Below are 13,213 nucleotides of genomic sequence, written 5' to 3'. Positions count from 1 at the left end.
TCGATTTTCACCGTGTATTAAGCAATAACGTGGTTTTCACATTGTTCTATTCGGCATTTTCACAATTCATTCAAGCACAAAGATCTCTATACAGGGTGCGTAGCATTTTTAAAGAAAAGCTTAAAGGTTCTTATTTTCATTTTTCAAAAGCCCTAAAAGGTGCTTTTCTCATTAGGTGTTTTAAAAAGTGATTAATTTTCCCTTTTTCAAATTAGATTTTTCCTTTATCATGTTGATTTTAGCTGGGAATTATGCAAAAAGACACAGTTCACATTGTTCTATCTAACGTTTTCACAATTCATTCAACCCCAATCTATTTCGTCGTATTGTCAGTCAGTAGCGTATGAAAACACTATTCGTTTTATATTAACTTCATAATTTTTAACAATTGTCAAAAACAATGCCGAAAGTTTTTTTTTTTTGACATGACGGTTGAAACAAGATAAAACCGTCAATTGTCAAAAACTTTCCAACCCTGCCCATTTATGATATTTTTTTAAGTGCTTAAAATATCTTTTGAGTGCTTGAAAAGTGCTTAAAAGGTGCTTATTTTTTGTTGAATAATTTGGCTACGCACCCTGTTTATATCTTTCTATGGTGGCTATAATAATCAAGAAAAGAATTCTTTGTCAGAAACTAATTATTTCATCATGACCATGTAAAGTTTTTGAAAATTATTTTGTTAATGTATATAGTGCATAAAGATATTTTATAAGTGGTTAAAAAGTACTTAAAAGGTGTTTATTTTTTGTTGAAAAATTTAGCTATGCACCATGTGTTTGGGATGAAAAACTGTATTTTTTGTCATTTTCTCTACACACATTTTGAGCTGTGTGCAAAATAACGGGCTCACCAACGAGATGATAGGTTTATTTTAACTTACATGAAAAGTCAGTTGTATTGAAAGTAAATCGCTTGTGATGTTGTCTAAAAAAGTTTTTTTTTTCCTTTTAAGGTGAAATTTAAAGAAGCTCAAACATTGGTGTTTACAATTCCTCTGAGGAGAGATGAGCAGCCTTCATGTTATATAATTCATGCAGTCTCTGATCGTTGGTTGGGATCCAACAGGGAATTTTCATTTCCATTTGATAATTTGATCTTGCCTCAGCATCGCCAAACACACACAGGTTTGTAGCACACTTTTCTTGAGACATCACTTCTAAGAACTTTCAAAACAATATATTTAACATGGTGCATAGCGTTTTTAAAAAGTGCTTAAAGGTGCTTATTTTCATTTTTAAAAGTCCTGTAATGTGTTGTAAATAATTTATCCAGGTTGGCAATAACTATTATTTATTATATCTTTTTCATATTTCCGCAACATAAGCAAATGTAACAATTAGACAAAAAAAAATAATATAAAAATTTATTCCGAGAGAGAAAATGTTCAAAGCAATGTTTTCACTTCCAGTTAGAACTCTCCTCTCCTCACCGAATAGTTCCACTCCCCAACACTGGCGTGCCCAACTCACTCTCACAGACTCCTCCTACCATCAGACTTTGTCTTTCCTGATAAACAGGACAAAAAAATAAAACTTTCCATGAGGTAAGTAACCAACTGAGTTCTCTCATCATCATTCTGAAAGAAGCAATTTATTTCTGAAAAGTTTAGCAAGACGTATGGATGTTTATATGACTTTAAGTTCATGATGGTTCTTGAATCATTTCTGCAAAGGGTTTATTAGTATTATGGATTATCACTATTATGGATCACAATTCACTGTTATGGGTGACAGTTATCACTATCGATTATCATTATTATGGAGCACAGTTAGTTAGTATTGTGGATCACACATAGTTAATCACTTTGATATCCATATCGTTACTTTCAAAAATAAAATGTTGTGAGGGGTGTTCTCGAATCATCACCAGGCCATAAGAAAAAATTTAACATCCTAGAAACGTTTAATTCTTCTTATACATATTTATATATACATAAGTTTCAGAAGTTTGTAAAATATCGAAAGATATAATATGCATATGAAATCTTGCTTACCAAAAATTTCAACATTTATATAAATGCACTCACCACATAAAACAATTTTTATATAGTTTTTTTTGTCTGATTGTTATATTTGTTTGTGTTGTGGAAATATGAAAAGGATATGTAGTTATTTCCTACCTGGATAAATTATTTACAACACATTACATCCCTTAAAGGTGCTTTTTTTCATGGCGGGTTTTTAAAAAATGCTGAAATGCTGGCCCTTTTCGAAAATGAGATTTTTTTCCTTCTTAATCGTGTCAATTTTCGCTGTGTATTATGCAAAAGCTTGGTTTTCTCATCGTTTTATTCAATATTTTCACAATTCATTCAACCACAATCTATTTCGGCCGACGTACCGTTGGTCCGTAATGTATGATAGCGCCAATCATGTTGCATGTTTGATAAAATACTTGGGAGTTCGCATGTGCTCCTACTGAGCTAGGTTCGTGAGATTCTTGCACTCTTACTTGCAACTCTGCTGAATTTTGCAAGATATTCTGAATTTCAGGCTTCATTTTCCACCCTCTGAAATCGAACAAAAAAATCTCTCTATTTTTTTGTGGTTGCTAATATAATCAAGATAAGAGTTCTTTGTCAGAAACTAGTTATTTTATCATGATCATGTAAAGTCTTTTGCATTTTGTCAATGTTTATAGTGCTTAAAAAGTACTTTAATGGTGCTTATTTTTTGTTGAGAAATTTGGCTGTGCACCCTGTTTAAGAAGATGTAAGCGCTACTGTAGATTAGTAGTTACATATAGTAGTATGGAAAATAATTTTCTCCAACCCTCCCTTATTTAGGGTAAGGTGATAAAACATTAAAACAGCAATATATTAAAAGTGTCAGTTAAAAGAACAATTTAAAAGATAAACATGCAAAATTTACAAAAGAACAACATAGTGTAACATATTAAAACAGTACTTTTAAAACCAATTAAATAGTGCAAAAGTAATTACAATAAAATTGGAGCAAGTAGAAGAGTTTATATAAAAGACATAGTAAAAGTTACAAAACTATACCATTAATAAAATTGAGACACCCAAGCTGGAATGAGCAGGTTCCGAGACCATTAAAGACCGCCCCCCAATACATCTGGTAAAGTTTGTTAAATAATCTTTTTTATGATATTTCTGCAAGTCAGGTTAGCATAGCATTGATATTGACTAATATTATTAAAGTGATTGCCCTGAAGTGTCTGGAATTGAGAACAATTCATTAACAAGTGATCAATAGATTCATATTCACCACAGTAATTACATTCTGGAGTTTTGTGGAATAATTTATATTGCTTCTCTCCAAACACTCTGTGGCCTGTTAAAAATTGATTGAAATAGAAGTTTGCTTGTAGTCTATTTAATTCCGGGTCTTTAAAAAAATTGTATGTCTGTCTCCCTTTCTCGGAACTCCGCCATTCCAGCCCCCAGCGCTTCATGCTATATAATTTAACCTGAGTTATAATTTGGGCAATGGAGCTTGGGATCTCAAGGGTAATTTGGCAGAGATTGATGGCTTTCTTAGCTGCTCGATCTGCCTCCTCGTTGCCTTGAGTACCTATATGTACATATAGTACTATATTATTATTGGGTAATTTGTGAAGATCCTTGTAGTTATGAGGAGAATATCTAATTTGTAGTGCAATGCAATAATATATAATTTGAGTACTGAAACTCTTTGTATAAAAAATTCTACTAAACTCCCTTGTGCATAACATTGAAAGAACCTTTTTAATTTCGTTGAATGTAGTTTTATCTCCAAGTTTTTGTTTTCACCACTATAGAACAGTTAATGTCTTGGAAAATGATTTGTTAAATGACTTAAAAAAAATATTGTTATTCAAACTTCATCGTCATCATAGTTGGACAGACAGCCCAATGCCGTCCTCTGAAGATTTCTCTTTCACGACTTCCGATTTTTCTTTGACCTCCAATTCTTTTCATTAATTGCGAGAAAAATCAGACTCCACTGAATCAGCCCATCTCAACCGCGGCCTTTCCCGCTTCTTTGTTCCAGTGGGTCTAAAAGGCAATATTTTTTTTTTTTTTTAAAAAAAAAGCAAGATCCCTCATTCGAATCACGTGTGCCCATCCGATTATTTATTTTAATCTAGTGCAGTTCAAAGTTAAATCTCCTCCATTAGTCTAAACTAGTTGTTTTATCATGTCAGGTCTTTGAAAATTATTTTGCAGTTTGTTAATGTATATAGTGCGTAAAAATATTTTTGAGTGCTTGAAAAGTACTTAAGAGGTGCTTATTTTTTGTTGAAAGATTTGGCTATGCACCCTGTCAAACCAAAAGTAATGTTGCCTCCAACTTAATATGGGCCCATATCCGCACCTTAAATGTTTTTTGCTGAATTATCTCGTTATTATAATCATAAGAAGATTCGAATTAAGTTTTATTTTACCAATGTAAACATTCATAAGAAAAGAATTAAAAATGCTAGCATAACTATACTCAAAATAATTGTAAATAGCAATTATACTAAAAAAAATATGCTTTTTTTTGTCAACATTTCTGGCAAAAAAGAAGAACAGTTAAAGGATTATGTAGTGCTAAGCTATATCAGAATTTTTATAATGTGATATTGCCAGAAAATATCGGTATTTTGCATTGCATCGCAAGCAGTCGCCAATGTCCTTAGACTGTGGGGGGGGAAAATTCTTCCCGATGAGAGAATGTTGTACTCATTGGGTTAAGATGTAGTCGATATTTACGGAGTATAGGTATTTTTTGGTTTTTATGAATTGTTAATATTTTTGTAATTTATCGAGTGTAAGTATTTATTGAATGCATATTTTTTTTTATATTAGAGTTGAGCATGTTTATCTCGGACCTCTTTATCATGAAAACCTGTATATCTTGAAATTTCTAAAGTACCCTACATTTACTATTTAAAATCAATGTATTTTCCATATTTATATCGATCCTTTTTTTTTCTTTCAAAACCTCCGTTTCTCAAATTTTTAAAAATCGAGCACCCATGTCTAAACAACATAACTTTCTTTATCAGTAGAACTTGCAGACAGAGATAAATCTCGTGAACTCACAGGAAGTGGAGATGAACAGGTTGGGGGTGTTTCTTGGAATTTCAGTCCCTGTCCCTGCACTCCCTTAACTTGAGAAGAATACAATGATTTTGGCAGTAAGTGAAGGGTTGATGAGTAGGATAGAGTGACCACCAGGGGTTAGCTTTTCAACATACATAAGAAAGCTAAGAATAGAAATTCATTTTCACCTCCAAATTGCAACCAATGGATTAAAGGTTAATTAGGAGTTTTAAAGTGAACTGTAGAAAACAGTTAGAGAAAGAGAGCAAAAGGAGCAGCAAAAGCTGTGGATCTCTTACAAACTTTTCTTGAATCCTAAGAAAATATTGGCTATAGGGGATTTGCTGCTCTTTCTAACCTTAAAAGAATTATCAAAACAACGAAGGTTGGACTTTAAAAAATAATTTTTCAAAGAATTTTGAAGTACCTGTATAGTATAACTTGAAACCTCTTTATCTCAAATTTTTTTTGCCTTTCCCGTGAGATTCAAGATAAACAAGTGCGACTGTATCACATGTTGGTATTTATTTATCGTATTTACGATATATGGTGAGAATATATTTTTAATATGGCTATTGCAGTAATTGGACCAAAATTATATTTCACGATGTATTGTCTAACTGTAGCTCATTAAATTTCTTCAAATAATTTTGCACTTAAAGATTATCTGTTATAGAATAATATAAATTTAATTCTTTATTTCTAGAGCTGTTAACACTGACACCTCTGCCCAAATCTGTTCTTAAAAATGAAAGGTATGAGAGCCTGTATAAGTTTGATTATTTTAATCCTGTTCAGTCACAGATATTTCATACTCTGTACTACACGGACAACAATGTACTTCTTGGTGCTCCCACTGGTTCAGGAAAAACCATAGCGGCTGAAATCGCCATGTTCCGGATTTTCAATGAATATCCAGCCTCAAAGGTAAATAAGGATTTTAATTGAGCTGAAGAGAATCAGTGGTGTAGTTATTACTGTATGTTTGGAGGGGCGTTACGCTTTCTGACCTGCCGACTTGTGCGGTCACTGATTTTACTAAGTGGTAGTAAACGAACAAGCAAAATTCGAAAAATTTTTATTAATAGTTAAACTAATTAAACATTGAAGAGCTAAGTAAGCTAACAAATAGATCATATTTATATATTTTTTAATTATTGATTTGTCATGATTAAAAAATTGTTTGAAACTTTAAACTGAAGATTGATTGAAACTTTAAACTGATACGTCAAACTGCTATAATATTGCTACTACTAAGAAGTTTTTTTCTCAACAGCAGTACAAGTTTGCAGCTATATATATATATATACAGTCGAACTCGTTTATAACGAGCTCGGATTTAACGAGAACTCGGATTTACCGAGGGAAACGAGAATATTTGGTTGGATCAATGTTAAGTCTATGGAACAGAAGTCGCTTTTAACGAGCAAGACCCGGTTTTAGCGAGCAATATTTTTCTGTCTTGCAATCTTTTTTCTCATCTTTCTAGTCTTTCTGTCTTATCTTTTTTTCAAAATGATATGAAATGCGCGAGTTAAAAGTAAGCTGACAAACTATTTTAAATATGTAGATTAATGAAAAAAATAAATGTTTTGGTAAGAATCTTTTCCTTTATTTTTCTTTCCGTTTATATTTCCTTTCCTTTAAGACTGTAGCGCAACTAGAAATTTTTTGCTGGTTTGGGGGGAGGGGTTAGTTGTCACTAAATTAAGATAAATATTTAATTAAATTAATTAATGTAATTAAAGTAAGTAAGTATTAATTAAATTTTAAGTCAACTCAATCATTTGACCTCCCAAGCCCCCCCCCCTCTTCTGGTTGCACGTCTGCCTTAAGGACCCGTTTATTACGAGCACTCGGATTTAACGAGTACATGTTACGGTCCCTTTGTGTTCGTTATAAACGAGTTCGACTGTATATATATATATATATATATATTCAAGGTTTGAATGACGAAAAAAAGTCTACATCTTACTTACCGAACCGACTAGCCCATTAATCAAGTAGTGTATAATTTCGGAAGGGGTTTTCTCCCCCAAACCCTTCTCAAAACTACACCACTGAAGAGAATTGAAAAAGAACTTTAAAAGTTGTTCCTGAAATTTTTACATCCAAGTACAGCCTGATAGGTGGAGATTGCCTCAGTTTTGAAACTTTGCCCTGTAACTTCTCTGATCAGGTGTAATGCACTTCCGTACGTGGATGTAAAGTTTCAGGAACAACTAAGTTCTCATTCGCAATTCTCTTTCAGTTCTGAAATTCAATGATTAAAGTTTAAAAATAACTTCTTAAAAGTATGCAAAACTAATAATTTTAATGTACATACTAATTTATAATTTTGAAACAAAATAATGTTTAAAAAACTTAATTAAAAATTTAGAATGCAGTATATGCTAAATGTAACAGGTACAGAACATTAGGAGAAGTCAGTTATTATGTCAAATTTGCAAGTCATAAAAGTTTGAAATACTAGCCTTCCACTATAGTGAGGAAAAAAAATTTAGGGAAATAAATTTTTTCTGCTGTTTAAATTAGCAATTTTTATATGAGAAAGGTTTGAATAGAAGACATGTTTGCTTATTTCCAGTATCAATGTAAAAAAGCGTAAAGCGAGCATTGTTTCCCTCTAGAAAATTTTTACTCCTTATTTATCAACCAATGTGTGGGCGACCACTATCTAAGTTATCTTCCTCTTTACAAAAAAGAATCTTGCACTATTTTTAGCTATCCTTAAGCACACTTCTAAAGAAATACACCTGTAGTTAGCCACATGTCTATCATGCCCCCTAATTTATGTTCTTTAGAACTTACTATTAAAATTAACACTCACTGTTATCAATGATGTCAAAAGGCACTTCATATCATTTTCTTCTTGTTAAAATTTGTTGTTCATTGTTTCTATCTTTAAACTTAATTTGCAACTGTAAACATATTTACCAAGGAAATTCTACTGTTTATTTTTAAAATATTTAATATTTGAAATTTTGTTTTATAACATTTGTTAAACAGCAGGCCCAATTTAGGGTTTAAGGCTACTAATGTTCAACTCCATAGCCTTTTAATTTTGAACCCAATCCGAAAAACAAGGCAACTCCTGGATAAGGTATTGGGAGAAATTTGCCTTTTGTGGAGGAACTTTTGATACAACTAACCTGCATTTGCATTACATGGAAGGGAAAACCTTGAAAACCTTCCACAGTTAGCCTGACGGCAAGTGGACTCTAACCCATTATTCGTCAACCACTGAGGATATTTTATGTCAGCACTGTGTTCGGTGCAAGCCAGGTGCAGAATTCGAATCGACCAGCTATCGCTGGGATCGAACTCCGGTCACCTCATTGAGCAGCGAGAACTCTATCCCCTGAGTTGAAATAAAATAATTTAATGTATGAAATTTAATATATGAAATTAAAAAAAGCTCAATATATGAAATGTATTAATTCTTTTTGTCAGATAGTTGAAATTCACATCTCTATATCAATTGTTTGTTTATTTCTGAACTTGGTTTAAGTGTATGGATATGAAAATGAATAAAGTAAAACGAATTTTAGATTCAACTTAAATAAAAACTAACAAATAATTAAAAACATAGAAAATATTCATCATGGTAACATAATTCTATATTGTTGATTTTAAGTTATTTTATTGTGAATTGAGGAGTTTGAAATTTAATTCTAATGCAATTGTGGTTGTATTTTTTAAGATTTATTCAATGTACTGTCATTAGAATAAGTATATATCTATTTAAATTTAGGCTTTTTTTTTTCATACTATTATTTTACTGAAGTTATTTCCTATAATTATAATTACTGATTTCAAGAGTCATAACTGATTAAAATTAGTTCAAACTCTCAGATGTGCTATTCCAGTGCATTTCTCTTAGTACATTTTTAATCCATAAAAGACTTTTGATTTAATCTTTTTTTTTTCTTTACTGTGTATGCTGTTTATGTGAGTGTCTATATTTTTTAACATCATTTATGGTTTTTTGCATGAATTTGTACTTTTTAATAAAGGTTGTTTACATTGCACCTCTTAAAGCTCTAGTTAGAGAAAGAATTGAAGACTGGAGAGTTCGATTTGGAGAAAATCTTAAAAAAAGGTAAGCTTTTCTTTATTCTTAATTGAACAGATTTTATTATATGTTTATGAACAACATTTTTTCCATTGAACTGATGTTTTCCAAACTTATGTACTTGGACCAGGATAGCCTGGTTGGTAGGGCACTGTGCCCATGTTCAAGAGTTTGTGGGTTCAATCCCAGGCCGGCCAAAGACTCCCCATGTAGTAAATGGTTACTGATGCACATTAAATCTCTTGAGTCCCAAAGTCCTCCATGTTCCCATAACAAATCAATGCCTCTGGGGGTACTGATCCAGGAGTTTCCTTGTCTTCTGGATTGGTTCAAAATTGCAAGACTACAGAGCTGAACATTAGCAGCCGTAAGCCTAAAATAGGGTCGGCTGTTCAGCGACTTATATCCTAACATATGTACTTCAGTCTGGGTGACTCAGGGTATCGAGCATTCACCTTTCAATGAGGAGAACTGGGTTCAAATCCCAAAGATGGCTGGTTAATACGAATTCTGCATCTGGCTTGCACCGACCACAGTGCTAGCGTGAAATATCCTCAATGGTAGACGGATCATGGGTTAAAGTCCCCTTGCCTTCGAGCTAACCATAGGAGATTTTCATGGTTTTCTTCTCCATGTAACTCTGATGCGGATTGGTTCCATCAAAAATTCTCCACAAAGGCAAATTTTTCCTCATACTTGATCCAGGAGTTCCCTTGTCTTCTGGATTGTGTTCAAAATTACAAGGCTGTGGAGTTGAACATTAGTAGTCGTAAACCCAAAAATTGGGTTGGCTGTTCAACAACGGCAGTGGTGCAAGTGCTGAGCCGATCCGCGCCAATTGTGAAAACCTGCGCCTACATGCTCCAAATTGAAGTAGTTGTCTTAAATTGCTCCGATCTGCGCCAAAAAGGATATTTCCCCCTAGGCATCTCCAAGTCACAATTTTGTGGTAACCAAGCTACTGCCATGTGGGGGGTTGCTCTGGAGTCAGTGGGAAGAATTCTTGCACTCTCATGTGCAACTCTGCTTCATTTTGCAAGATATTCTCAATATCAGGCTTCATTTTCCATTCTCTGAAATGGAATTAAAACTTCTCTCGAATTTTCGGGGACCAACTAAACACTGCCAAATTTTAATGGCAAAAGAAAGTTTTATTTCTCTTGTTAATTTCGTCGTCATTGAAGTGCGTTATTGATAATCGTTATTGAAGTCTTCGTCAATGGCAAGCTAATGATCTTCTTGCGCTATTCTATTTATAGATTAGTAAGACCATTCACTAAGTACACATTTTCATGTTGATCCTCAGAGCAGTCAAGAATCACAAAGCTTACTAACCTCAAAATTTTCCTCTCCCTTTTATTCATTTAATTTAATACAGATAAGAATTAATTGAGTTTCTTAAACACAATGTTTTATCTGAGGGACCATCCACTAAATGCATATTGTTTTTAAACATCTATTTTACTTACTTTTGTTTACTGATATTTTTTTTTCTTATTGCTTTTTGTTATTGTATTATGAAGTAAAGCTCTTTAAATCTTTTTGGGGTTATTCTGTGCATACTGTTGCATATTTAAAGAATTGTATTTGGAGACAGTAATGTTGAGTGTCAAAAAGTGGGGATTTTTCTGAAAATATTCACTTTTTAAGTCAAAAAACATTCAGCATAACAAGGATTTGAGGTGAAACTCTTAACATAGGAATTCAAATTAACATTAGGGGATATGTAATGCCAATGGAAAAAGTATTCTGATCCGACTTATTTATAATTTGCAGTGTTGTTGAGTTGACTGGAGATGTGACACCTGATGCAAATGCTATTGCCCGAGCAGACATCATTGTGACTACGCCAGAAAAATGGGATGGCGTCAGCAGAAGTTGGCAGACTAGAAATTATGTGAAAGCAGTTGCTCTCATTGTCATTGATGAAATTCATTTGTTAGGTATAACAATATATTTTTTGATAATTGAATTTTTTTTTCTCATCATTTGTTCAGCAAGAATTAACGAAACTCAACCAAATTAAAAATATGTTAGCTGCTCTGTAATGTAGAAGCAAGCTAAATGAAAAACTTGAAATAAAAACAGATTTATTTATTTTTTTAGAAATACAGTTACAATGTTCATTATTTGTCATCAGAGCTAAAATATTGATGACCATAATTCTTATAAAAAACTCAAAAACCTTAAGAAGAAAACTTCTGTAAACACTGTTTTACATTCGTTTCCCTTCTTTTTTTTCTTGTAAAAAAGTAAGCAAATTTGAATTATAACTTGTATTTATAAATTTCATGAAAAATAAGATGTAAAATGAAATAAATGTATAATTTATGAATAAAATAAAATGTAAATGATTACCTTTAAGAAATAAATATAACTTAACTTTTAGTAGAAATCGTGTTTTCAAATATTTTTTGAAAGATTACCTGTTCCTAACCTAATTTTAATATTTTGAAAAGCTCTCTGCATCATCAACACTTGTAGCAAGAAGAAATTTAAAACGACCAGATTCAATGCAAAATTTACATTTATTTATGAAAAAAAAGTTACTTGCGAGTCAAATGCTTTTAAAGGGAAAATATATTTGAAAAAAGCAAATGTTAATTTTATATGCTGTAAAATCTCTAAAGAAGGTTAGTTTGGATCTGTGATTAAATTGTCCTCAATTTTACCACTATAAGCTTTTCTTAAATTCCACAAAATTATCCTGTTAACGATGAATAAAGCCACATTTACTTACAGAGAATAGTAGCTTCATAGCTGCCAAATCTACTGTATTTTGCCTGTTCCTCCTAGTCTACTGGTTTAATAAAAATTCTCCTGGTTTTTGTACATTTTAGAAAATTTCTTATTGAAATACAATTTTTGTACAGATTATAGCTTGCTTTAATATTTAAATAAGTATTACTAATACATAATGAAGTGAACCTCGTATATTGAATTCAGTTCAAAAGTGTTTTTGTTATAAAATATTCAATTTATTTTTATACAGAACTCTATTTAAATTAATTAAAAAGTCTTTTGACTATCCTTTATAAATTAAGTGCCTATTAATATTTGAAATTATAAATAAAAATAATGCATAACATTTCAAGTATGTTTAATGACTGGAAAATATTGCTGTTTTTCTATTTTGATGACTAAAAAAAATTATCCTGGTTTTTGTACATTTTAGAAAATTCCCTAAAATTGAGTAAATTTCCTAAAAAAATCCTTATTGAAATAGAATTTTTGTACAGAATATTTCTTGCTTGCTTGAATATTTAAATGAATGCATGAGAAAGCAAGCCTCATTTATAAAATTCGGTTATCTCTCTCTCTCTCTCTCTCTTTCTTTGATGAATTAAATGCTTCATTCATCATTTCAAGATCATTTAATGTGAAATCACAACTGGAAAATATTGAATTTTTTCTATTTTGATGTCTATGAAAATGTCTAAAATTCCCTTTGTGTAAAATATTTAGTACATTATGCAACAGTTATCATGAAATTTATATTCTTTTGTTCCTGTCCATGTTGGCAATTTATAGAGGAAGTTATGACTTCTAAAGTCCTTTTCAAATGTAAAAATGACTTTATGAACACTATTATTGGGGAATGGGTCAGATAGCCCTGAGATTTAAAAGAGTTTATTGTTGATCAAAACATTGATATTTTGAGGAGAGATTTGATTTCATTAAAGTAAAAAATTGAAGAGTAATGTGTTCATTTTTCAGGCGAAGATCGAGGACCCGTTCTCGAAGTCATCGTGTCTCGGACCAATTTCATTTCTGCTCACACTGAAAGAAAGCTGAGGGTGGTCGGACTTTCGACAGCTCTGGCAAATGCCTGTGACATTGCAAATTGGCTGGGAATCAAGGAGGTACATTTTCTCATTATGAATTATGAACAAATTACAGGATTGTTATAATTTAAATGAACTGATTTTTTTTTTTTGAGGAAATAAATCATGGATTAAAGTAGATTTTATTGATATTGCAGATTACATTCAGAAAAACAAAGTCTAAATAATAATTTTGATTTTAAAATTTTGATAAAGAAAAAAAAAAACAAGCAATATAAAAAGAAAATTTAGGTCAATTTCTACTTAGATCAGCAAAGA

The 13,213-nt window shown here is 31.7% G+C and overlaps 1 protein-coding gene across 1 annotated transcript in view; it reads left to right on the top strand.

Annotated features, from left to right (window-relative positions):
* LOC107437324 (activating signal cointegrator 1 complex subunit obelus) overlaps positions 1-13,213 on the top strand; it is a gene marked incomplete in the record, with an annotated part of 111,235 nt that overhangs the window by 57,900 nt on the left and 40,122 nt on the right. The window contains 5 exon segments of the mRNA XM_043052617.2: positions 956-1,127; positions 5,742-5,962; positions 9,052-9,137; positions 10,887-11,053; positions 12,828-12,973. Of these exon segments, the coding sequence (XP_042908551.1) occupies positions 956-1,127; positions 5,742-5,962; positions 9,052-9,137; positions 10,887-11,053; positions 12,828-12,973 (792 nt within the window).

The sequence above is a fragment of the Parasteatoda tepidariorum genome, chromosome 7 (assembly GCF_043381705.1).
Source record: "Parasteatoda tepidariorum isolate YZ-2023 chromosome 7, CAS_Ptep_4.0, whole genome shotgun sequence".
Lineage (NCBI taxonomy): Eukaryota > Metazoa > Arthropoda > Arachnida > Araneae > Theridiidae > Parasteatoda > Parasteatoda tepidariorum.
This window is presented reverse-complemented; position numbering and strand designations above follow the sequence as displayed.